Below are 23,933 nucleotides of genomic sequence, written 5' to 3' on the forward strand. Positions count from 1 at the left end.
AAGTGAAAGTGGATAGTAGTACTTGGTATTCATATACATGTAGCTGAAAGTGACATTAACTCTTACTCTCTAACATATCAAATTTGACGAGAACAATCATGTAATATACATGCAAGATTCATAGAGCTCACATTTCCCTCTCATAATAACTGTAATACAGAAACGACTGAATACATAAACTTACCTTCAATTGAATGAAATATGTACAAACTTCTATGCAATAACAAAATTTTAAAATGTGATCTTGTATGAGTCACACTTTAACATTCTTGTCTCCTACTTTTTTTTAAGAATCAAAATTCCTTGATTTAGTAGGTACAAAAATAAAACACAGGTAAATACTGCTTCCAAATGCTACATTTCACAAAGTAGTGAAAAGCTTTTAGTTTAATTTGCTTATGTTTACCTACATGTACATGTACCTGCCTAAACCTTCAATGCTTTACAGTATGTCTTTAGGGTTATGGGATAATGCTAATAAAATGGATGCATCGTCACTCAACTTGAAAATGGCATAATTTCTCTGGTCTTTGTTTGCTCTTCTATATATCCAATATATACTCCCTTACAGCTATTTCTTTGTAAATGTGGAAATCTTTCCTCTTTACTACATAAATCTTTATTTTCAGACTCGCCACTAATTTACTCTCTACTGTAATATGGCATTTTTTGAATTTTAAGTTATTCAAATTTTGTACATAATCATCTCTTCCAATATTTATTTTTGTTTGTGTTTTTATAATCTAATTAAAGGTGGCCATTTATTGTTGAAATATCAGTACGATAAATGTCTAGTAGTATATGTGGGTGATATTGTGAGCAAAAAAGTCAAAGTGTAAGATCAAATCATTTAATCAAAGGCTTTGAAACCAACTAAAATATTATGAAACATGTAGAAAGGTGAAAATAGAGATTTTGAGGATGTGTTTTCATGGTTTATTTCAAAGTGTATCTCAGAGCCACTGGCTGAATTGTACACAATTTACATTTCAAAAAAGATACAAATATGTTCATGATAATAGGCACATCATCACCACATGACAATTTTTAATTGAAAATAATTCCAAAAGGAGATTACAGTTTCAGACATTTATATTTCATTAAGAGAAAAATAATGATGATCCTTTCAAGCTAGGATTTTTTTAATCATGTTTTACCCAACTATTGCACTATGCAATGGGGAACATTTCACATGAAACAAATGATCAATGAATTGTGTTATAAGCTACTAAAATCCTTGCATATGATTGGCTCAGAGCAAGTCTATCTGTGAAATTACTGACAAGATACTGCATGAAACACTCTAGTATTTATCTCAATACCTCCTAATAAGCTCACAAAACCACTTAAAATTTACCATCAAGTCATGATTTATATAATTTTTAATGTCAATTTATCTCCTTTTTTCCCCCTCTCATTTCTCTGACTATTTCTTGATATAACAGGAGGACCATGATATTATAGCATAGAGGCTACATCCTGCATTATCGGTATAATGATCACAGGCAGCATTGCATCATGGGAAATCTGCAGATACCTGTATGGTTACAAAATATGATGGTCATGCACGATATTGAATTCCTGTAGAGACACTGTCAAATGGAATGCATAGTGGGTTCACTAACTATATTCATTAAAATCTGGGATTTGTTTCTGTACACTCATGTGTTCTAACTTGTGGGAGTAGTCCTACGGCAGATAGTCATCCTGAAAAAGAAATGTTTCGTTGACCAGTGAAAGCAGAAAGCAACATGAAAGTGATGATTTGAGCTTCCATCTCCCATCTCCACCCCCCCCCCCCCCCCCATACACACATGCACAAACACCCTAACACATATCCATTAGCAGATGGCCTGGCAGAAAGTTTCGAAGAGAGAGCAAGAGCGCGAGCAAGAGTATAGATGGAAGTCAAGTATCACTGCTCTCTAGTTGTAAAGTTTGGCCACTTCATGGGGGTGGGAGTGGGGTGGCTCCAGAAAGACTGAAATATCAAATAGAAAATTTCAGTGATGGATTCGTTCATTTTTGGACTATTTGCTGAATGTGTTCCTCATCTACGTATCTGTATTCATTCATCTATCTTACATTTCCATTTTCTTTCTGCAGTATAGGCAGGTTTTCATCATCTATCTATTAAATGCTCTTCTTGCAAATAATTCATCACAAACATGTATCTTTCCAATTCCTATCATTCATTTTTTTTCTTCCTCCCTTCTATCTTCCTCCGCTATCCCCCCCACCCCCCTCTCTATTAATCAGAACAAAGCATGAATTGGGCATGCTGTGACAAAAGTATACGTAGTTGTTAATAGATGCACTTTTTTAAATATATGCACTAGTGAACTAAGCATGAAAATACATGAAATCTACCTGGAGAGGTTTTCAGAACACTGGATTCAATCAAACCTACCCTTGTTGATTCAGGGGGCCGTTTCATAAAGCTGTAAGTTACCAGTGACTTTAAGAATGACTGGTGATCCTTTCTTGTAAACGATATTCGCCATTAAATGGTCATTGGTGACTATTCAGCAGGTAAGAAAGGTTAACATTCACACTCTAAAAGTCACTCTTAACTTATGAACAGCTTTATAAAACACCCACCAGGTAGTTACATAATCTGATTGGAACAATGAACTCGGTTACATATAAATGTAAGTTTTTACTTGGGCAAACTTGACTAAATGCAGTGACAGATCCATAAGAAATTAGAGGCGGCACAAAGAAAATAAAAACATATGGGGTGCTAATGATAACTTTCATAGATTAAGCTATATAATAATAATAATAATAGTTATTTGTATAGCGCCATCTATCTAGAAACAGTCTATTCCGAGGCGCATTGTTGTTATCATAATTACCCCGCCTTTAGCTCGAGCTACCTTTCAGCTCTCGTGCATTGAAGGAATTAATCCTGCAGCTCTCAACCCAGGTTAGGTGAATGGGTACTTGGCAGGATTAATTCCTTGAATGCACAAGCGAGCTGCTCCAGTGCTCTTGCATTCAAGGAATTAATCCTGCCAAGTACCCATTCACCTCACCCAGGTTGAGTGCTGCTGCATTGTATATGTGCACAATGAAAATCGGGCCATTCTCAAAATATATATATGGACATGCATCCATTATAGCGCAGTCTAGATCTGCCAATGAAATGAATGTACTTAATCATATAGGAATTGAGATTTAGGAGTTGATCAATTTGGTTTGATATCAAGAGATTATCACACATGTATGATTGTAGCACAGTATAAGAAGTTAGGATAAGCTGTTAACTGCTGCAAGGGTGTTATGAAAGCTAATTATGAGATCAATTTATGCTTAGTAGTGATGTCATTATTCTAACAATATGTAATTCGGATCTTAACAGGGTATCTCAGTGTAAAATTTTATTGTTGAAATTATATTCATAGATATGTTGATATTTAAAACCTTTTTATAAAAAAACATTATTTTGTAATTTATAATGTGTGATTATTAGGAGGGAAGTTTATTTCAATATACAGTGGATACTGGAAAACTAAAGCACAATTCTACTCAAAACTGATAACGCTGTTACATCTAGTTTTAATTTTCAATTCTGCATTTGATTTTGCTTTGTCTTTTATCTTATAAGGGGATGAATAAGTTACCCATGAGATAATTTTAAATATGCAGATACTCTTAGTGTGATATTGGTATTATCTTCTGAAATTTTACTAATTTTGTGTAATTATTTCAAGTCATGATATTGATTTTAATGGGGATTTCAAAGACATTTGAATTATGAGAAACATGAAAGCTTGAAGGGGCAGTACACTAATAATGCTGTAGAAAGTAGAAGATATTGTTTTTTAAACTGTATGACAGATAATATATGGTCAAAAGTGTAATATAAAGATATTAACTTAATAAACAAAGTATTTACTAAAGATTTGAGAATCTGTGAAGTTTGTTTTGTCTTTGAAATATATTGTAATGAAACATAAGCAGCAGTTACTGTATAAAAAAAAACACCTACATTTTCTGTTTGAACTGGGGAGCATTTCATGTAGATTGTTGTCAGTGGCTTTCACTGGCAGATGTTATAAGCTAGTAGAAATCCTTGCATCCGATTGGCCAAAACCAAATTAGCCAGTGAAAACCACTGACAAAACTCTTCATGAAACACTCCCCAGACTGTCATCATTTTCATCATCCCAAGAAGATTTTAGCTGACAGAAAAAAACTTCCGAGATAAATGTGTTCAAAGGTGTTTTTTTTCTTGGTAACAGCACTTAGCTGCATAACTGTACAGTTTCAACTGGCTGGTTCAGATATTGAAATACATCATTTTTGAAACATTTCGATTTTAGCCTCCCTGGACACTTGTGAAAAGTAACAATGATGGCTGAGGTATATGTACATGCATGTGGATCCGTCTGTGAGGCCACACCAAGGGGGTGGTTTCATAAAGCGGTTTGTGAAGTCATGAATGAATATGTTGCAAGTCAAATGAGATTTCTTTTTTTTTTCAAACATTGGCTAACCTTTGGACTTGTATCAATTTTACTTTTTAGTAACTTTACCTTTAACTTTTGCCACATATGAGATTATTTGAAAATTACATGTAGCACTACTTCTTGGTAGTTGTCTTAAATACCTTCAGATCCCATACTTATGGCACTTCATATTCTAGTTGCGAATTGTGCTTTTTTTTTAAATGTTTTGGAAAAATCCCTGGTGCTCTAGTGCAAATATCAATAGATGAAATGTACCATTGTGAATGTTATCTTTGATTATTGCATTTAGTTCTAGACAAGCATATAGGACTAAACATTTATAGAACAGGAGCTGATCCAAGATTTCACAAGGGGAGGGGGGGCACAGCAATTATTTTCGATAAGCAAAACACAAAAGTGAGGATCTTGACTCCGTAAGATGAATTTCTTGTCCACACTTCCATAACAGGGGCACTTATGACAGTCACAAGGAGATACAACATACCATACAGCAATCTATATGTACAAGGTGGTAAAAAAAACAGACAGTATGCCCCTTGTGCCCCTCCCCAGCTTTTGTGTAACAGCTATAGAAAATTTTATTTTTAAAAAGTCAATACTCAGAAATCTACTCCCATAATTTAGGAAAGAAACTTAAATAATGAACTATAAGTTAAGAATGAAGTTAGAAGGCAACATTTCTCAGTTTTATCATTACCCTGCACCTGCAGTGTAAGAACAAAGTAATAATAATAAGAATTACTGGATTTATAAAGTGCTTTTCGGCAGAGGATACAAAGCGCAACTAATATTGTACATGCTTTAGCAGAAGCTACCACTTCCTCAGCAACACTCAGTGCACTCAAGAATTCAATCAAGAAAATAATAATAAAATAATTATATAATGGAAACAACCAGAAGAAATAAGACCTCAATCAAATGTAACCTTTACACACGTATATGTAGAAGACAACTTACACAGATATTTTATTAATCTTTAAAATCCAAAATTCATCAACAAATTTCTTTTTCAAACAGCTCTACACTACAATGAATAAAATAAGTTTTACCTTTACCTACAATAATGATCAATTATTATTCTTAGGGAATGTATGAACAGACACGGTCTATACAAAATCAGACAATGCAAGAGTGTGGAGAAAATTTATTAAAAACATGCCAAATTATCTATCCAGTAATGAAACTAATTAAATCAAAAATATATACTTAACGAAAGAAAAAACAGAAAAATTTGTATAAGTGTTTGAGATGGAATTGAGTTCTTTAAAATCCACAGGAATACATGCATCAAAATTATCAAGTAAACAGGACAAAATACAATTTTTTGCTGAAATTGCTATCAGTCTCCAACAATGATTAGAATGGATAGGAGGAAGAAAGTGTAGAAGTTACATGGCTATTGGCAGATAATTTTTTTTTTAAGATCCTCAGAAATTCTGGGCGTTTGAAGATGGGCACTAGTTGACTGGCTGATAAAACATTTTGTGACCTTTCTGAGGACTTTCTCCTCGACCATTGATGGGTTAACCCATCATGGCCAATTTTCACACATGATTCAGAATAAAAGGTGGAGTATCCTGTCCCTCAGCACATGCATTCCCCCTGCTTTTAACAGTTCTTGCAATCCATCCCTCTCCATACAGCTATGAGATCCATTGAAATGTGGGAGGGTCCATTCTAACTGCGGGTGTATTTTCCCCAGATGTGAAGCATGAAAACTGAAGCAATAAAGATGAGGCTCATGACAAGAACAGGCACTGGTCCACTAGAAGAATAAACATAGTGGGGAAATAAGAATAACAAATAATATGTCAGAACACTTCACAGCACACAATAAAAAGTGTTTGCAGCTCTGCAAATTGCAAATGACATCACATTTGCCATTATCCAGACTTGCCTTGTGGGAGCTTTGATGGGTATGTGTACGGGCAATTTACATGTACATCAAATTAGAAAAAAATGTGACCTAATCTGAAAAAGAGGGCAAGATAATTGAGACATAATACACATGCAAGCTGCTACTCCTAACAAATAGTGATAAAGATATCAATGACTGTTTTTCAGAATGACCACATAGCATAAATTCACTGACTCATATGTCAATATCAGCTAGTAATAGCACCAACGATTAACCCCAAGATAGCTGGAAAAGCTGAAACAAATTTACTTTGCCATAAAAAATGGAACAGCTTACAGGATATCTAAAAATTATGGATATTTCTTTCTTGATGAGAATTGGTAATATGGTATTGTCAATATCTATTCAAGGTAGTTCAGCAGTAAATTAAAAAACAATTATTTTAGATGACATGATTTGCATGACCAATGAATTATAAATAAAAATTAAGTATTTTTGCCAAAGAAACTACTTCATCATTTAGAATTAAAGCACATGCTAGTCCACAGGAGTAGTTAAACATGAAATAAATGTGTTCAACTTACACTTTAAGTCCTGGGGAATCTTCTGTGTAAAATCTCCACATTCCTCCGCTGTTGCCTGCTGTAGTGCGCCCCCTTGTGGTGGCACCACCAGTTTTCCTGTAGGGCACCAAAATGATATCAATCACTAGTTTATCATGTACAGGTTAACTTGCCCCAGTCTAATCTTTTGGGACGACAGAAGTCCGTTTGACAAGGAGTCATTTGTTTTGAAGAGGTACATGTATAAACATCCTTCATCTTGGATTTGAGAATTTTTAAATTGGCTTTTCTCTAAGCTAGCCAATGCCTTTAAACACTTTAAAACAACTAGAACAGAAAGTAACAAAATTCTAGTTAGTACACTGACCTTTGCCTGACCTGTGACCCTCCACTTGACCTAGGAGACACTGATTTTGATGGAGCACGTCCTCCTCCTCCAACAGATGTTGCGCTTGGTGATGAAGTAGGCTGTACAAAATCACAAAGAAGTTAATAATGATATCAGATCCCAAATTTTTTTTTAATTAGAAACAAATATAAGAATTGGATTTAAGTTTTGGGGCTCAGGCATATGGCAAATTATTGAAGAAGAAAGAGAAATGAAGTGACAAAAATTCCTAACTTTTTATCAAGTTATCTAGTTAAGATAAAGCTATTTTTAAATATCTAATTCAATTTACATGTATACATGTTGTATTTTCATTTACATTTCATACATTTGTATGTTTATAGATGGTGTATAGCTTATGTCTCTGTCTCTACTTGCAAACTTTTGTCTTTGTACTCTTTTCTCTCTCTGCCCTTAGCCAATTTAGAAACTCTGCTTCCTCCTCTTTGTTCATTGGTCAATTATTTCCGGCCTTTTTAGGGGTATCACTAATGCTTAATCAAGGCTCCACATTAACTTTTTTGGTGGTGGCCCGTTCGGGCCACCAAAACCTTCAAATAATTTTTTTTGGTGGCCCATTAGTAAAGTTTGGTGGCCCGAAAAATATAAAGAAAAACATTAATTAAAAATGAATAAAACAAACTGAAATATTCTGCAGTCACTACCACGTACCACTCTTCTTTGTACATCTTGTATGTAAATCGTGCTTGCTGTTATTTTACTTTGTTTATTTTGTGGTAATATATAAATTGTTCTATCATTGTGAATATGAAATGATTGTAAAGAATTGAAATAAAAGAAAAAAGATTGAGAAAAAAAAGAAAATGTAAGAAAAATGAATAAGACAAAATTATCAGAAAAAATGGGGAAAATTATTATTATTATTCAGTAGAAACATGTTCTTTAATCAGGCATATTCAATGGGAAGGGGTATAAATGGTTTAATCACTGTAAAAAAAATGACAGAAAAAAATAAGAAAACGGCAATGTATCTGGAAAAAACAGTGAGAAAATTCCTTCCCTATTTTTGACAAAATGATGGAAAAAATTCACATTTCATATCAATAAAATGCCTTCCCAAGTATTTACTTCCTTAAGAGTGGTTTAAGAAGTCATTTATAAACAAGAAAGAAAGAAGCTGTCTATTCAAGACAGCTTCGAAAATAAACCAAATATCAACATACATACAAATGCACATGTGGGACTGTGATGTACTCACCTATGTGTTTTATGTGTATTAATGCATTTGGAAATCGGTCTTTTTGAGTCAAAATAGAGGTCATAATTCCTCCTTTTAATGCTTGCGAATTATCAGGTTTCAGTAATATGGACTGTAGAAGGGCATGTCATTGGTGTAAAATGTGACTTTGACGTAGATTTTCAAAGTTCTGGGGAAGATTTCTTAGCAGTAACATTTCGCATCGCAGCTCCCTGAGTCTGAATAGTCTGCTAGCGCACAGCCAGCTGCAGTGGTTTCACGCATGCAAAGCTCAGCCAGACAGCCGGCTGAATAATAGTTACTGTATGCTAGCGGTAGGCCTACATACTGTCATGACTGTGCAATCTTTGTGTGTGTATTTGTGTGTAGATTGACAAAAAAGGCGCATGACGAATTGACTTGCAAATTGAACTGTAGAAAGTTGATAAATGTATGCAAAATCGGGAGAAAAATTGGGCTACTTTGAAAATTATTGGTTGCCCGATTCGGGCCACCAAAACTTAACATTTTTTCAATAATGGTTGCCCGAGATGAATTTTTGGTGGCCCCGGGCCACCGCTAATGTCGAGCCTTGGCTTAATTAAAACAAGAAACCTGAGCAGCCCCCATGTCTGTGCTGTTTTGTGGTTGTAGGTGCGAACCTTTTTCATTATTAAAAATACAAGAACGGGTAAATGTTCTGTCACATAAAAAATTGTGTTTTAACTTTTTTCATTCAATTTCTTTTTTTTTTAAAGTAATGAAAGGCCCTCCTATTTTCATTTAGAAATTAAATATAACCACACTCACATGAAAAATAATGAAAATTTAAGTTGAGAATGAGAGGGTAGAAATGGAATTTTAAAGAACATTTTTATTTCATCTAGTGATTGTTTTGCCCAGCGATATTGGAAACATTTAATCACTAATCATTGATTTAGGATACCATATAAGATTAAAGTGTTTATTTGCTATGCAAATTAAGTACGCTAAGCGGAGTTCTCTGTGCATAGGTACAACGTTGACATGTCGCACTCCCATTTTGAAAGGTTTAGGATTCGGACGCTTGTGTCAGCCTCCACAACCTGGGGGAAATTTTGAGTTGTTAACTCAGAGATAAACATGGTTTTATGTCCCACCAGAAAAGAGTAAGTCTTCTAGAAATAATTCAATCTTTTATATATTTTATATTTGTCAGACAAGTTAGGTAAATTCAATTCATAATGTCTCAATTTGCCCGGTTTAGCAACAAGAGCAGGGTGTTAAGTTTCTCAGGCAGGTTACAAGTTTCGGATTTCTGGTTCTTGATTATTTTATCTTGATTCATTATATGCTAAATTGCAAGCATTGATCTACCAAAGTGAAATATTGTATTGTGAACTTGTTATTTGTGAATTGAAAGGAAAATAATGTGAATTTTGATAAAACAGAACAGATTATTACTCATATAATTAGGTAAGCATATGGACGCTATATCAAAATGAGTTAATTTAGATTCCAATGAGAGTTTAACTTCATTGTTTTATGTTAAGAAAAGTATTTGTTTATTGTTTTACATTTACAGATACAAAATATGTGTCGTATATTTTGTTGCTGGCAAAAGGATCATTAACCTGAAGTATCTAGAATTCCAGATGTTATTGTTTATAAACAGAATTATAAACAAATGCAGATAAACTTTGCCTTTGTTATAATTAATTTGAATCATGTATATGCAAGATAAGCTAAATTATTTAAACTAGTGTGTGCAAAGCTAAACAGCAAATTGATAAAGTCAAAGAAAGTTATGACTAATTTCAACTAAAAGGAGTAAAAGATATATTATCTCTGCTAATTATTTGATTAAACAGACTGTGAATTATAATGATTTTGATAACAATTCAATATTTTTTACTTTGATAATACTGTTTTAAAGGACAATAGAAATGATTGTTCATGTATGAGAACAATGAAATAATTACACGTGCAGTTTGATAAAAAGAAAATTATTTATTGATATGCTGTAAACTGAACCATGAATTAATTTACATGAACAAAGACTTATTGTTTTCTATTTTGTTCAACAGATCTAGATCTCATTCGATTCCCTCATATTTATGTATAAATTTCATGCTAAAATCTTGCCTCCCCTTTTCAATGACATTTTTGTCCATAAGTCTACCATACACTCTCGTTCTATCCCAGGGAGCGCCGGCCCTCTTTGCGGGCCAGCGCCCAGGAGCTCACTGTGTATTTAACCATACTCACAGGGATAGAGTAGATTAGGTAGAAATATCCAGCAAATTAAATTGTGAAAACAGAAATTTTGCACTTACCACGATTATATGGGTGAAGGTCTATCGAGTGGCAGAATCCCGACATCGAGGCACAGACTGGAACCTCAAAAAAACGAAAAGTTCTGTGGCGATACCTCTCCTGATTCTTGCAAAATTCATAACAAAATGGCCGATCAAGCTGGGGTAGAAGGAGAGAACTTTTCAGGGTTTTTTGAGGTTCCAGTCTGTGCCTCGATGTCAGGATACTGCCACAAGATAGACCTTCATCATCCATTATAATCATGGTAAGTGCACAATTTCTGTTTTCACAATTTATTTTGCTAGATATTTCGGCATTATCGTGATATGGGGAACCACTGTTCACTTCATACAGCAGTGCTTTTATTCAGTCACATGCACAGTTCCCCATTTCCACCTCCATTCACTGTCTTTGTACACAAGACAAGTGCGCGTAGTCCTATCATATCTATACAATTACAAATCGACGAGTGGTTCCCGAAACCACGATTTGGCCAATATTTCTACCATAATCTACCCTAGTCCTGTGAGTATGGGTAAATACACGGTGAGCTCCTGGGTGAAAGTGGGCCGGCGCTCCCTGGGTTAGAAGCCTCCAGGCTTAGTTTAGTGCGACTACATCTACTGCAAACGCCACATCACCATCAGTGGATGTAGCCAGGAGGCGTTCTGGGGTAAAAATCATAGTACTATTCGTACCTTTTACCCCCTAACGCCAGGCACTTGCCCGTATAGGGCCGCACGTCGGAAAGGAAAATGCAACTATACAAATGCACCAAACAGCGCCTTATAATTTGAATCTGACGTTAACACTTCTGTACATGGGTATAAATATCGGTTAGGAAAGTTTGGTATGATAGAATTAAATGAAAGGGAACAAAAATCGCAGAAATGGGATGAAGAAATAAAAGTAGAAGAGAGTTTACTCACATTTGTTGTCTTCGCCATCTTGGATCCATTGTTAATGCAACCTAGTTACGTGACGCTTATAGAGGGCGGCAAAATCAAGTGCTAAAATGTCCCGCTTCAACCACTGAACCAGGGGGGCGCGACAACTATCAGCGCTGACAGTTGTCGCGTGACAATATTGATGAAACACCCCCCTGGTTCAGTGGTTGAAGCGGGACATTTTAGCACTTGATTTTGCCGCCCTCTATAAGCGTCACGTAACTAGGTTGCATTAACAATGGATCCAAGATGGCGAAGACAACAAATGTGAGTAAACTCTCTTCTACTTTTATTTCTTCATCCCATTTCTGCGATTTTTGTTCCCTTTCATTTAATTCTATCATACCAAACTTTCCTAACCGATATTTATGCCCATGTACAGAAGTGTTAACGTCAGATTCAAATTATAAGGCGCTGTTTGGTGCATTTGTATAGTTGCATTTTCCTTTCCGACGTGCGGCCCTATACGGGCAAGTGCCTGGCGTTAGGGGGTAAAAGGTACGAATAGTATGGCAGTGTATCCTATTGCCGGACACCTTTATTTCAGTGCTTTAAAAATGACAACTAGAGGAAATACAATGAAGAAAAATTATACCTTGCTATTCCAAATATTCTGAAAATTATGAATATGATGAAATTATTTCATATTTTCCAACCGTTTTCTTTGCACCGCACTTGCCGCATACCCCTCCGCGAAAAACAATTATTTTCGTGCGTGACAAATTACATCATAATTCCGGACGCGCGACGGACGGGTAAAAATATTCTTGATTATAATGATGTAAGAAAGAGTTGGTGTGATTTTTTCATGATATATCATCTCATGAGTAAATTCTAAGTTTTTGTTTGCTTTCTTATATCGATTTTGAGCAGATCTTTGTAATAAATTGGTGTTTGCTAACTATAATTTCATTTTCAAAAATTTTTTTTGATTGCGTGTTCGATATGGCACTTTCCAGTATTAATGCTCGTTCATATCGTGACCCTCAGTCAAGTTCTATCGATGCGCAGACGATCGATGACGGCTCTCTATCTTCCTACCTCGCGCACGGACAGCCGGGGTACATACCTTGAGAACTAGCCGTCACGTCGACGATCTGATCGATGGAGCGGACGAGATTGAAATTCGGCGAATCAGGCCCGAAATTAGGTCCGTATTGCCATCAGAAAATAGATCAATTGGGATCAATTGTTAATGCAAAACTATGTTATATGATATTTTAAGCATTTTCTGTCATTTTAGAGAAAAATAAGGTAAAAGTTGGATTTTTTCGCCTTGTTTTTGCAAACTTGTTCTTTGAATTGATCTGTGAAATCGAACTGCGGAAGTCTTACGGTACGAAATTGATTTCGTACGCAGTAATATGCGCGTCCGGAAATATGATAGTGTCCGGTAATACAATACGTGACTATACTATGATTTTTACCCCAGAACGCCTCCTGGCTAAGTGGATGGGACTAAACATAAAGTTTTAAACAGCTGCCCACCTCTCTTTATAAAATAAGGCATTATGAAAACTTTCCTTCTCGATTTCCCCCGTTCAAGGTCAGGAATAACATTTGAAATAGACATTGAAACAATAAAAAGAACATTCTTTCAATAAAATTATAACAAATTTGATTTTCTTACCATGATGATAGGTGTTAAAAATTCGACAAGTCTCGTCAACCCAGGCTTGAATGAAAAAAGGAAATGACACGTATTTACAAAATTTACCTAAAAGTACTTTGTTGCAAGATGGCGCTATACCTCTTTGATCGACAGTGCTGCAGTCTGAAAAAAATCGTAGTTCACTGTCCAAGGCCACATTTTTTTTGAGGAGGGGGGGGGGTAAGCAGAAGGAGAGAAAAATCGATACAGGGGCGGTGGGACCGGGAAGGGGGGCAGGAGGCTCTTGCCCCCTAAAATTCTCGGTCGGAAAATAGTGCCCTTATTCAAAATGGAAAATGTCTCTAGCTGTTTCCAAAATGAAATGTGCCCTTTTTCAAAGTTCAATTAATTTAGATCGGAAAATCATTTTTTTTTTATGCAAGGGGCAAATTGCTTCCTTTTTTTAAATCCATTTACATGTAGGCCTACCTTCTCTCTCGTACACACAAAAGAAATAAAATACGACTCTTCACCCCAGTAACGGTTCAAATGGCGGAGGCCGTATGCTGGATGGTGGACAGATGCACCAAAAAAGTTTTTCTGCGAAAGGCCTCGGTTGCCAATTTAATCTAATTTATCCATTATTTAAGTTTAATCCATTCATCCGACTAAGTTTTCTTTTTCTTTTTATTCTTGTCTTCTCTTTCTTTTTTCAAAGAATAAATCTTTTCTTGCAAAAGCCTTTTTTATTCATTCTTCCGTCTTCAAGTTTCTTCATTTCTGAGTTTCTTTTTTTTCCTTTATCAGCTTCCTTCTTTCTGTCTATTAGTTTTCTTTCTTACTATATTCTTTCTTTTTTTCTTCTTTCTGAAGGACTAGTTCTACCCAACAACAAGTTGATTCGAATAAAAAGAGAAAAACAAAACAAGCATAACATTGAAAATTTCATCAAAATCGGATGTAAAGAAAGATAGTATGACGTTTTAAACTTTTGCTTAGTCACAAAACAGTTATTAGTATATGCACACCCTGGTCGGTATGCAAATGAGGAAACTGATGACGTCATCCACTCACTATTTATTTTGTAGTTATATGAAATATTCTAATTTTCTCCTCAATGTCAAGTGAAACACCAATTAATTCCTCCCTGAACCTGTGGAATCAGCATATGATTCAGTAAAGTTGGTCCTTAATTATTGTTAAAGGGGAATCCAGCCTTGACCATAAAATGTTGTGTGGGGAAGGAGAAAAATAAATGAAACAGAATGGTGAAAATTTGAAAGAAATCGGACAAGCAATAAGAAAGTTATAGCTGCTTAAAAATTGGGATCACTAATAGTATGTAGATTCCAAATTGGCAACTGGGTAAGTAAATTATGACAAGGGGCAAGGACAACTTTCCCATAGGCCATGTACTTTATTTTCTCCTAGGTACCCACTCCCCTGGGGCAGTAATCTAAATATAACCCAGGTAGTATATTGTTTAATGTCCTCATGAAAGAAAAACATTATTTGAAATAAAACTTTTGGGAAAAATGACATTTTAGCCATAATATGTAGTGGAGTACATGAAAGAGTAGTCCTTGCCTTACATCACAATTACATCCCATATGCGGCCAATTTGAAGTCTCCATGAATATAGTGATTACCAATATTTACAACTTTTAAAAATTCATAACTTTCTTGTTGTTTGTCCAATATTGTTCAAACTTTCACCTATCAACTTGTCTGATTTTTCTTTTTCTTATAAAAACAAGTTTTTATTTGGGTTGGATTTCCCTTTAAATATGTAAAAAATTAAATATTGTACAATTCAAACAATGAAAAAAATAGTGAGTGAAAAATAGTGAGCATTGACCGATTTTTCTCAAGCTTTCTTTGTTCTTATTCTTTCAATTTTTCTGTTTCGACACAAGCCTACTTGTTTCAAAGGTTTTATTCCCCTTTAAAATGTCACTTCTTCTGATCTGAATATCAAAAATTTTAAGCTCGCGCGATGAAATACGTATGGTCCTATAATTAATTCCTACAAAGAAACATTAGAATACCCCACTTCAGGTCTCAATTATCTAACTTTTCAGCTCGCGCTTCGTGATTCAAAAATTTTGCTGGTGACCCACGGTACGCCACTGTGGACATATCAATGACAATTCCTTGCATATCGAAAAACATGATTTCAGTCATCCCCCACCCCCGGGGGGGCCACTTACATTGACGAGTGGATACCATGCGCGACCAAAAAAACACGTAAAAAGGATGTCCTTTTCACGATAGGGCACGTTACGTACGTAACGTGAAAAGGGTGTCAAAAACACAAAAATAATGAAAAAAGGGTATCTATTTCGCTAGTAAAATTACGTGTTTAGGGTCGAATTTGCGGGGATGATAAAACAAATTTAAATTTTTTATAAAGGATGTCCTTTTTGCCCCATACGTACGTGTTTAGAGTCCTGTTTGCGCGAGGTGTAGAAGGCCTTCTACACCTCGCGCAAACAGGACTCTGGGGTCGTACTAAACCAAATAAGGTAAAGCCGACAACCAAAGGACCCGTAACAATAAAACATTCCTGTACTTGTTTAGGGGTTCATTTCAGGGAATATTTGCCAAGAGTATTGTTTTGTTTCCATCACTTGTTAAGGGTAGGGTTTCGCACGCTAATACTTGTTAAGGGGTGCATTTTCAGAATATGGAAATTACGTGTTTAGGGTGCTTTTCGGGACCCCATGGTCGCGCATGGTATCCACTCGTGAATGGAAGTGGCCCCCCCGGGCCCCCACCCTACCCATCAACACGGATTTACGCCAGTGTTACCTTTAATTCTTCCCCCCCCCCTCCTTTCCTTCTTTCCCTTCCCCATTACATTGTATTCTGTTTATTCAAACTTTGTAATGGAATATGAAATAGGAGTATATGGGCCTAATGTGTCTAGGAGCTCTAGACACATTAGGCCCATCATCCAACGCACAAATAAAATTAGTTTCAATCCTTATCATTTTTTTCAATTTTTCATTTTTATTCATTTATCTATTTTTATAAAAAGGAATTTTGGGAATTTTTGTCACCCAACATTTGGAGGAGCTGCTGTCATTGACTGAATGGTCATCAAACCTTTACCAGGTCTCACGGGCCTAATCACTAGTGGCAGGCCCGAGATATTCATTCGAGCCAACCCATTGCTATTTTTTTTATTTTGATATGGCTGATTGACAAAGTGTATGCATATGATTGTCCATCTAACACTGATTCTATATTTGGTAATTACTGAACTTCCTTTTCCCAAATTGGGAAGAAATATCACCAATTTTGGACTATATTTTGACTGGTGGAAGGATTACGGCTATTTTTCCTTTTTGAGTTGATGAATCTGCTCCCCCCGACGGTGTCTTCAAACACGCCAATTTATTTTTAAAATGAGCCGGTCGAGGGACCCTTTTCTGGTCAGATATGGATTGCCAGATATAAATCCTATCCACTGGTAGTAAACATTCGACCCCCGAATTTCATCCTTATTTTTTATGAATTTTTTAAAGTGCCAATTTAACACATGAGTCTATGGGGAATGAATTAGGCCTGTGAGACCACCAGTATTTTTTTTTAGGTATTTTCCCATATTTAGTCGTAGGTGGCGTTTCTGAGAAAAATAAAAAGAAGATCGCCAAGCAACAAGTTAGACGCGATGGAAAATCGAGATTTAACTCAAAATCCACAAGAAAATGATAATCAACCTAATCATTTGGCTGATTTTGTAGCACGGAATTACGAAGAACAAAAGGTAAGGAGAATTTTAATGGCGATTTAGATCTTGATTAGTGTACAAACGTGTGATACTGAGTGATATGATGTGATGATCTGTCGGCGCGGTGTCAGCGGTCAGGGTGACGAAGATCCGGCACGGCCGAAGAGCTGGCGATGCGATGCTGGTCAGCTCCGATGGGAAATCGCTCCAAATTCGCAGTGCAGTGCCAGGCAAAGCCCGGTTGGCAAAGGCCAAACAAAAGCCTTATTACTCGTTAAATTTTAACTTAGCCAGAGACCTCCACTCAAAATAACAAAAGATTGTTGAGACTTCCGGTTCATTCACTTCCTCAAGTTCCTCTTTTTCTCTCGTCCTCGGAGTCCCTAACTTACGGGCCTAACTATTGAATCCCTAACTTAAGTTAAGTCTTTACTCTGAGTCTGACTTAAGCAGCCAAGCCGAGGTTGTTGCCTTAGTTTACTTTAGTTTAATATGAGTTTTAATGAATGGGTTGCTTGGGACAGTGTTTCTGTTCTGCCCCAGGCCAAGTCTGCATAACGTTAATTTAGACCTTATTGCAAATGAAATGGCATATTCTCGTGAGGGTCACCACAAAGGATCACGCCTTCACGGGGATGAAAAGGGGGCAAACACGAAACCGACTTTCGGTCAAGCCAGCCCATACAACACATCAAAATCCAGGCTTTTTTAATTCTTGATAAATATAAATATTTCTTTGTAATGACATTGTTTGTCAACAAGACATTGTGCGATAAAGGTCTGTAGATCTGCACAGTGCCGCTTGGCCCGGGCCCTCGCTGGCCTGAATTGTCTGACATCTGCGCATAGATTCTAGATCTAGAAGTTAAGCTGTCATTTAAAAAAAGTGAAGTTTTGATACTTATTTCATATTGTTGTCTATTGTGTCCTTTTGGCAGGAAGCAAGACGAAGAGTTGGCGATGCTGATGAGGATCAGCGGGTTGATGCATTTCTCCAAAGAGCCTTGAGTGAGAGTAAGAGGTAAGACTTATTTTTTCAGAGGACAAAGCTTTTGTTTTCCAAGATACACATTAGTTATTTTCAGACACTGAGATTGAATGATTGCTTTTATTACACTCGCTGACACAGTACATGGCAGGAAATAAGCTTTCATTTGAATTGTGATTACCGTCATCATGGTTACTGGCAAATTTGTAGTCAGTTTTGACGACATGGAATGCACCTTATGCAAATAATGAACCATTTTGTTTTTGTTATACATGTACCTCAAATTATTAGGGTCATCTACAGATTTTCACAATTTTGTATGTATGCAGAATGAACGCAGAAGTAGCCAGGGCAGAGCGAAGACAGAATGAGCTTTACAGAGAGCTTGGACAAGACAAGATGCATTCTTGGATAATGGAACATGCCTCAGAAGTCACTGTGACACTACCCTCAGATGAAGGAATGGCAATGGAGACCGAGGAAGTTAGCAACCCAAATGAAAAAGCAGATGCCATTAGGTGAACAGTAATGATGATGAAATGCTGTATATATACAAATAAAGCTGTACATTTTGTAAAAACATAGGAACAAGTGTAATCAGGCTACTTTATCAGTTCAAATGACGGTTGTGTTTCATAAAGCCACTTGTAAGTTACACATAACTTGACAGTGACCCTTTCTTGTGTGCCAAGTTAGATTCTCAACCTTTTTTATTCCCATCAGCTGCAGTTGAAATCTTGTCTTTGTAGATTAAAATTCTCATGTTCATCAAACCTAACTAGAAAACCAATTGGCCTGTGTTCTGGTAATGAATGTCTTTCAAAGTTTGATAAGGGGTGTAGGAAATATAATCCATTTATAAATTAAAGCATTAAGTTTTGGTTATTCTATTGAGGCCAAGAAAGGGTCACAAGTCATCTGTAATGTTGCCCTGTAGGTAAAACTGCTCTATGAAACAGCCTTTGGAAATGAAGAAAATGAAGGAGAAAAAGAGAGAACGCAAGATAGAACCTTGGAGAAACTGAAAGCTCTGGATAGGAAAATGGCAAGCTTTAGAAGAGAAGGGAAAGAGAGGTGGGGTGTGAAGAGAGATGACAAGGGGGAAGGGATGAAATGAAAAGAAAAAAATTTGGAGTTGAAAAGAAAATGCTGTCTTAAAGAAAGAGAGAGCAAAAAAAAAAGCAGGTTATGAAGAGAAAGGCAGTGAGAGAGAGAAAAATGGGTTGGAAATGCCAAGATGTTGAAATTAGAGGAGAAAACATCTAAGAAAGTGGCTTGTGAACAGAGACAAAAAGAGGAGGGAAATTAGGAGTCAGAAAATGGGAGTTGGAAATGCCAAGATGGTGAAAATAGAAGAAAGCAACAAAGAAGGTGATCTTTGTGAAGAGAAAGAAAGAGAGGAGACATTCCAGAGAGATATGAGGAGAGAAGTTAGGAGTTGATGTGGTTGAAACTTGAAAATAAAATGAGAAGGGTGTATTATGGAGGGGGCTCAGGAGAGACTGCCAAAGAAAGAAGAGGGGAAAAAAAAAGAGAATTGAAAATTTGAACAGAAGGAAAAGGAGATCATTTGAAGTATAGGATGAAGATATAATGAGAAAAACAAAGGGTATCTTGTAGGAGATTGATTGTGACAGAAAATTGCAAATATATTGAAATCAATGTAGTAAAACAGAAAGAAAGAAATGCTAACAAGTTCAAGAGAGTGAAAGCTTGAAAATAAGAAAGGTCAGGTGAGAATTTTTTGTTGCAACTTTACAGAAGTGTCCTAGAAACATTTCATAGTAGTGCATGTACGTTTCTACATCATAAATTTCTCTGACATTCATCTTGTAAATATGAGAAAGTGCAATTATATCATTAAAAGCATTTAAATGTACTTTAAAATGATCAATTTGAATGGAGATTGATACATAAACAATGCACAGTGACAATTCTTTTCAATATGGACAATTTTCACATTTATTATAAACATGTATGATACAGTTGATAAAGAAAATTCTCGCATGATTGACGAGATAGGTATAAATAATAATATAAATCAAAATTGTAATAAAAATAATAGAAAATCTCAAACCTATGCTAGCATAATCTTTCTGTTATGTATATAGTTGGAATCAAGGAGGGAAAATGCATACGGATGGAGAAATACACATACTATAACATTACAGTTCAGAAATTACATTGCAAACTTATCAAGATCTATGAAGAAGGAACTAGACAACATATTTTCATGGCAGCAGAAATTTTAAGAAACAAACACTTATGTTAAGTTTAAGAATACAAGGAGTGTTATATCTAATCAAGATTAACTTTTCCAGAACTACAAAGAAATTGAAACAGATCAAAATGTTATCAGAGATATATATCCGAATTGGGTGAATTCAATTTCTTCAAAAACTATAAAATTCTTACATATCTCATGATTTCAAGTTTCCAAGTACCCTTTTTTATATAAGGAATTTCTTTTAATGCGCTCAGATACACGTCATGTCCACCTAAGCTAAAAGTTGATTGAATAAAAAAGGACAAAATGATAATTTTCAAATTTCAGGTAATCAGTAGTCAAACTCCACATTAGACAAATAAAGAAGAGCCTAAATAGCAATTAGACCAAATGGTTAGTTGACAAGCTGGTTGTAGACGAAGTAGGATTAGACCTCTGTGGGACAAATGGGAAGTAGACAGCAATTCACATGGCACATAATTATTCCTTAGGCTACATGCATGCTTTTCATCAATGCAATCAACAAAAATATTTGAGAAATACACAAATCATTAATGCACAAAAGCTTTAATATTGGGCAATTTCATAAATTGTACATCCGACCCCCATCTGGAGACCTTCCTGACATGGCTCGTCTCTGTTTCTAATTCATATGAAAGGGTATAAGATACTCTTTATTTATCATAGCTCAAGAAGTTCATGAAGTGACGAAACGCAAAATGGAGGTCAGCTATACAAAATGGTTGATGATTTTATGAAATTGCCCTTTATTACATAGTACCTACTCTCATTATTTTCATACATCAAAAATAAACATAGTGAGGGACTTGATTTCACCAGTTCTTAGTTACAAGGCCACTGCATATAAATTTGTCCCATAGAATTTGTATGTGTGACTCGGACTGACGCCAGGAGGTTGGTGGCAAATCTGGCATTGAGGCCGATTAGCTCACCTCATGTCAGCCTGAAAGAAAACATGGTAATGGTTTCTTCACTCAAACTTGGAAATAAAAGTCAAATCTAATACAAACCAATATAACCACTGACTTCAATTACCTTTACACATGAAAAGATATGAAATGAATTACATGTAACTTAGAGGAAAAGTTAATTGAGCCTTGATTTTACAGATATATACATTGCATTATCTACATATACCTTTATATTCATATACTTTACATTTTCTATATACAATAATTACAAAGCTTAAATGTACGTGTTCATTTAACAATTTTATTCTTGCAATGGTCAACATTTTGATTTGACAGAAACAAGATATATCTATGATTGCATCTTAGTTTTTTTTCTACTATTAGTTTTAAAATTCAGCTGAAATAAACTTCAAGAAGTAGAAAATTTGCATAGAAAGATGTTTGCTACACTCTTTAGTAATTTACACAGAGAAATTTGTAGCGTGTTTCTGACACAAGGCTTTCCTGAGGAACTATACCTCTTAACTAGTCTATAACAACAATAGCATTTTATAAACCACACAAAAACATATGGTGCCCATCTTAATGAAATTTGGCTTTGTTTCACCCTAAAAATCTTGTACAATGATCAAGTAAACAAAATTTTAGGAGTGATACATCAAGTTTTACCTACAAGTATTGCAACCAATCTTGATTTAAAGATCACAGTCATCTCTGCCTTCCTAGCTTAAAGGATACACACAAAGAAAATTCACGAAAGTGATGATTATAGACAAATTATATATGAATGGAAAGGTCTTGTCTTTTTATACACAAATATGTCACTAAAAAGTCTTACAGATGTTGTGGAAATGCAAGAAATGAAATTAATAGAGACCCTTCTCAGCCCCCCAGCCGCCCCCAGGCAGACATTCACGCGATCGAAAACAGTCGAGAATAATGACGTCACATGATCGACTACACACTATCTCTCTGTGCATAATACACTGATACACCTTCCTGGTCTCTATTTTTCTTCGAATTTACCGTTTTCTTCATGTGTTGTGATATCCGATTTCGACATCTTCAGACTATAAGAGAACCAGAACTGTGTTACTTTGTCCATTTTTATTGAATTATGAACTGGAAAGACCGATTTTGTCCACTCGACAGTCTTCGTTGTGTTGCTCTGATTCCAAGCTGTACGGTCCCATTCACTTGCTGCCGATGCAGGTTACGCTGTTTGATCCAGTCAAAAGTCAAGGTAAGCATGTTTGGAAACTGTAGTCTGTACTTGTTCTGACGATGCATTCAGGTCAGATGACAGATACAGATCTGATATAATTTTAGAATCATGCATTTTGGCATGACTACTATTAAAATTAAAAAGTCTTTATTTTAGAAATAATGTTTTTGCACAATTCCAGCAGATTTTTCTTCACAAAGACTTCAGTCAGATTTCTAAATAAACTGGTCAGGACTCAGGCGATTAAATTATTTAGGAGCACTGGCATGGACCATGGCTGAAAATATGCTGTTTCAGAGGAATGTTTGGCATTATCGTAGTTTTTGTCACCAGTCCATTCACTGCCGTTTATTTCGTCAACGGCGGTGATCCACTCCCATTGACTTTGTACACAACGAGCGCACAAACACCAAATTTCACGATAAGGCCGAATGTTTTCACGATAAGGCCAAATGTTTAAGTTTTTATTATACACAGGTCTAGTACCCAATGCGTTTATGCTCAGGAGGGCCCTGTATCGTATACATCCAGATACACAGAATTATATCACCATAATGCCGATGTCATGAAGCAAGACAAATTTTCAGCAGTGGTTACCCTGATCATGCTGATTCCTGGCCAAAACTAGAGTCTGGTGTTTCTTTCTGATTAGAGTGCTTCTACATATGAATGCATAGTGCCTTCAACATAAAACAATGAAGATAAATGCACTCTTTGTAATGACACAGAGTACCGTACCTCAAGTGATTCACTACCGCTAAGCGGTAAGTAGAGTGGGGCCTACACAAACATCACTTGAGCGTTGAGGTAGAGCACCAGTGTTCTGAGTGGAATTTTTCAGGTGTCTAAACCTACTATTATTTGTTGTTGACCGGGAATTACATGCCACCGCACGTCAATCATCAAGATAATGAAATTCATACTTTGATTTGATTATTTAAATTATTTCTTTATTTTTTCTCTCTTCTACACACAGATCTGCACACTTGCTGACTCTGGTGACTTCTGGTCTCTGCTCGCTACTTCAATCTGGGAGATTCCATCATGTCCTCTTACTGATTTGGATATAGCCATTTTTTTTTCACTCTTTCCAGGAGCTACGATGCAAGTTTTGGACTGATAATGATGCAACAGAAAATTTATCTTTATCGATCTTGGAAACGATTTTGAGCACAGTTTTGGAGAGAACTAAAAAAATTGACTTGGACAGGAATACAGCTTGTCGAAAATAAGAACACACAACTTAAAACGAAAAAAACAATTTTAATGTTATTAGGGCATTTTGCAAGAAATTTTCTAATCAATCACACGTCCCAAATCAAGGGTAAGTCCTTTGATTAAAGACAAACATGTACATGTAGTTGAACTGCTATTGCAACTCGACCTTATTACGCTTGAATTTGAATTTAAGACTTACGCTTGATTTGCAATGGAACATAAGTTTCTTGCAGTGCCCCATATTTGTGTTTTGTTATCAGATATCTAACGTGCTGATTTTTCTCGAAAGGTA

General features: G+C 35.7%; 3 protein-coding genes across 5 annotated transcripts in view; 2 read left to right on the plus strand and 1 right to left on the minus strand.

Annotated features, from left to right (window-relative positions):
* Positions 1–5,754, plus strand: part of LOC121421384 (glycerol-3-phosphate dehydrogenase, mitochondrial-like) — a 27,505-nt gene extending 21,751 nt beyond the window's left edge. For all 3 annotated transcript variants that reach the window (XM_041616082.1, XM_041616090.1, XM_041616099.1), the window contains one exon: positions 1,446–5,754. Coding sequence is in view for 1 of the 3 variants with exons in the window: in XM_041616099.1 (XP_041472033.1) it covers positions 1,446–1,456 (11 nt within the window). In the remaining 2 variants the exon portion in view is untranslated. The remainder of the gene's footprint in view (positions 1–1,445) is intronic.
* On the minus strand, positions 5,418–13,463 carry LOC121421406 (protein transport protein Sec61 subunit beta-like). The gene is made up of 4 exons (XM_041616107.1): positions 13,355–13,463; positions 7,264–7,364; positions 6,918–7,013; positions 5,418–6,240 (listed from the first exon to the last, which is right to left on the minus strand). Exons 1-4 carry the CDS (start codon positions 13,355–13,357, stop codon positions 6,153–6,155), a joined length of 288 nt encoding a protein of 95 aa, XP_041472041.1. The 5' UTR covers positions 13,358–13,463; the 3' UTR covers positions 5,418–6,152.
* A 3,464-nt stretch (positions 13,464–16,927) lies between these two features.
* Positions 16,928–18,874, plus strand: LOC121406525. The gene is made up of 3 exons (XM_041597536.1): positions 16,928–17,087; positions 17,990–18,072; positions 18,369–18,874. Exons 1-3 carry the CDS (start codon positions 16,992–16,994, stop codon positions 18,559–18,561), a joined length of 372 nt encoding a protein of 123 aa, XP_041453470.1. The 5' UTR covers positions 16,928–16,991; the 3' UTR covers positions 18,562–18,874.
* Positions 18,875–23,933: the final 5,059 nt, after the last annotated feature.

This window comes from Lytechinus variegatus, chromosome 1 (genome assembly GCF_018143015.1).
Source record: "Lytechinus variegatus isolate NC3 chromosome 1, Lvar_3.0, whole genome shotgun sequence".
NCBI classification, from domain to species: Eukaryota; Metazoa; Echinodermata; class Echinoidea; order Temnopleuroida; family Toxopneustidae; genus Lytechinus; species Lytechinus variegatus.

Excerpts from the sequence above, each read along its gene's own strand:
- LOC121421406 (XM_041616107.1), bottom strand. Across the intron at positions 7,014-7,263 it reads GGGTCACAGGTCAGGCAAAG|GAAAACTGGTGGTGCCACCA; the intron begins GTCAGTGTACTA and ends GGTGCCCTACAG. Across the intron at positions 6,241-6,917 it reads GATTCCCCAGGACTTAAAGT|TGGACCAGTGCCTGTTCTTG; the intron begins GTAAGTTGAACA and ends TTATTCTTCTAG.
- LOC121406525 (XM_041597536.1), top strand. The coding sequence starts at position 16,992 with ATGGAAAATCGAGATTTAACTCAAAATCCACAAGAAAATGATAATCAA. Across the intron at positions 17,088-17,989 it reads GGAATTACGAAGAACAAAAG|GAAGCAAGACGAAGAGTTGG; the intron begins GTAAGGAGAATT and ends TCCTTTTGGCAG. Across the intron at positions 18,073-18,368 it reads GCCTTGAGTGAGAGTAAGAG|AATGAACGCAGAAGTAGCCA; the intron begins GTAAGACTTATT and ends GTATGTATGCAG.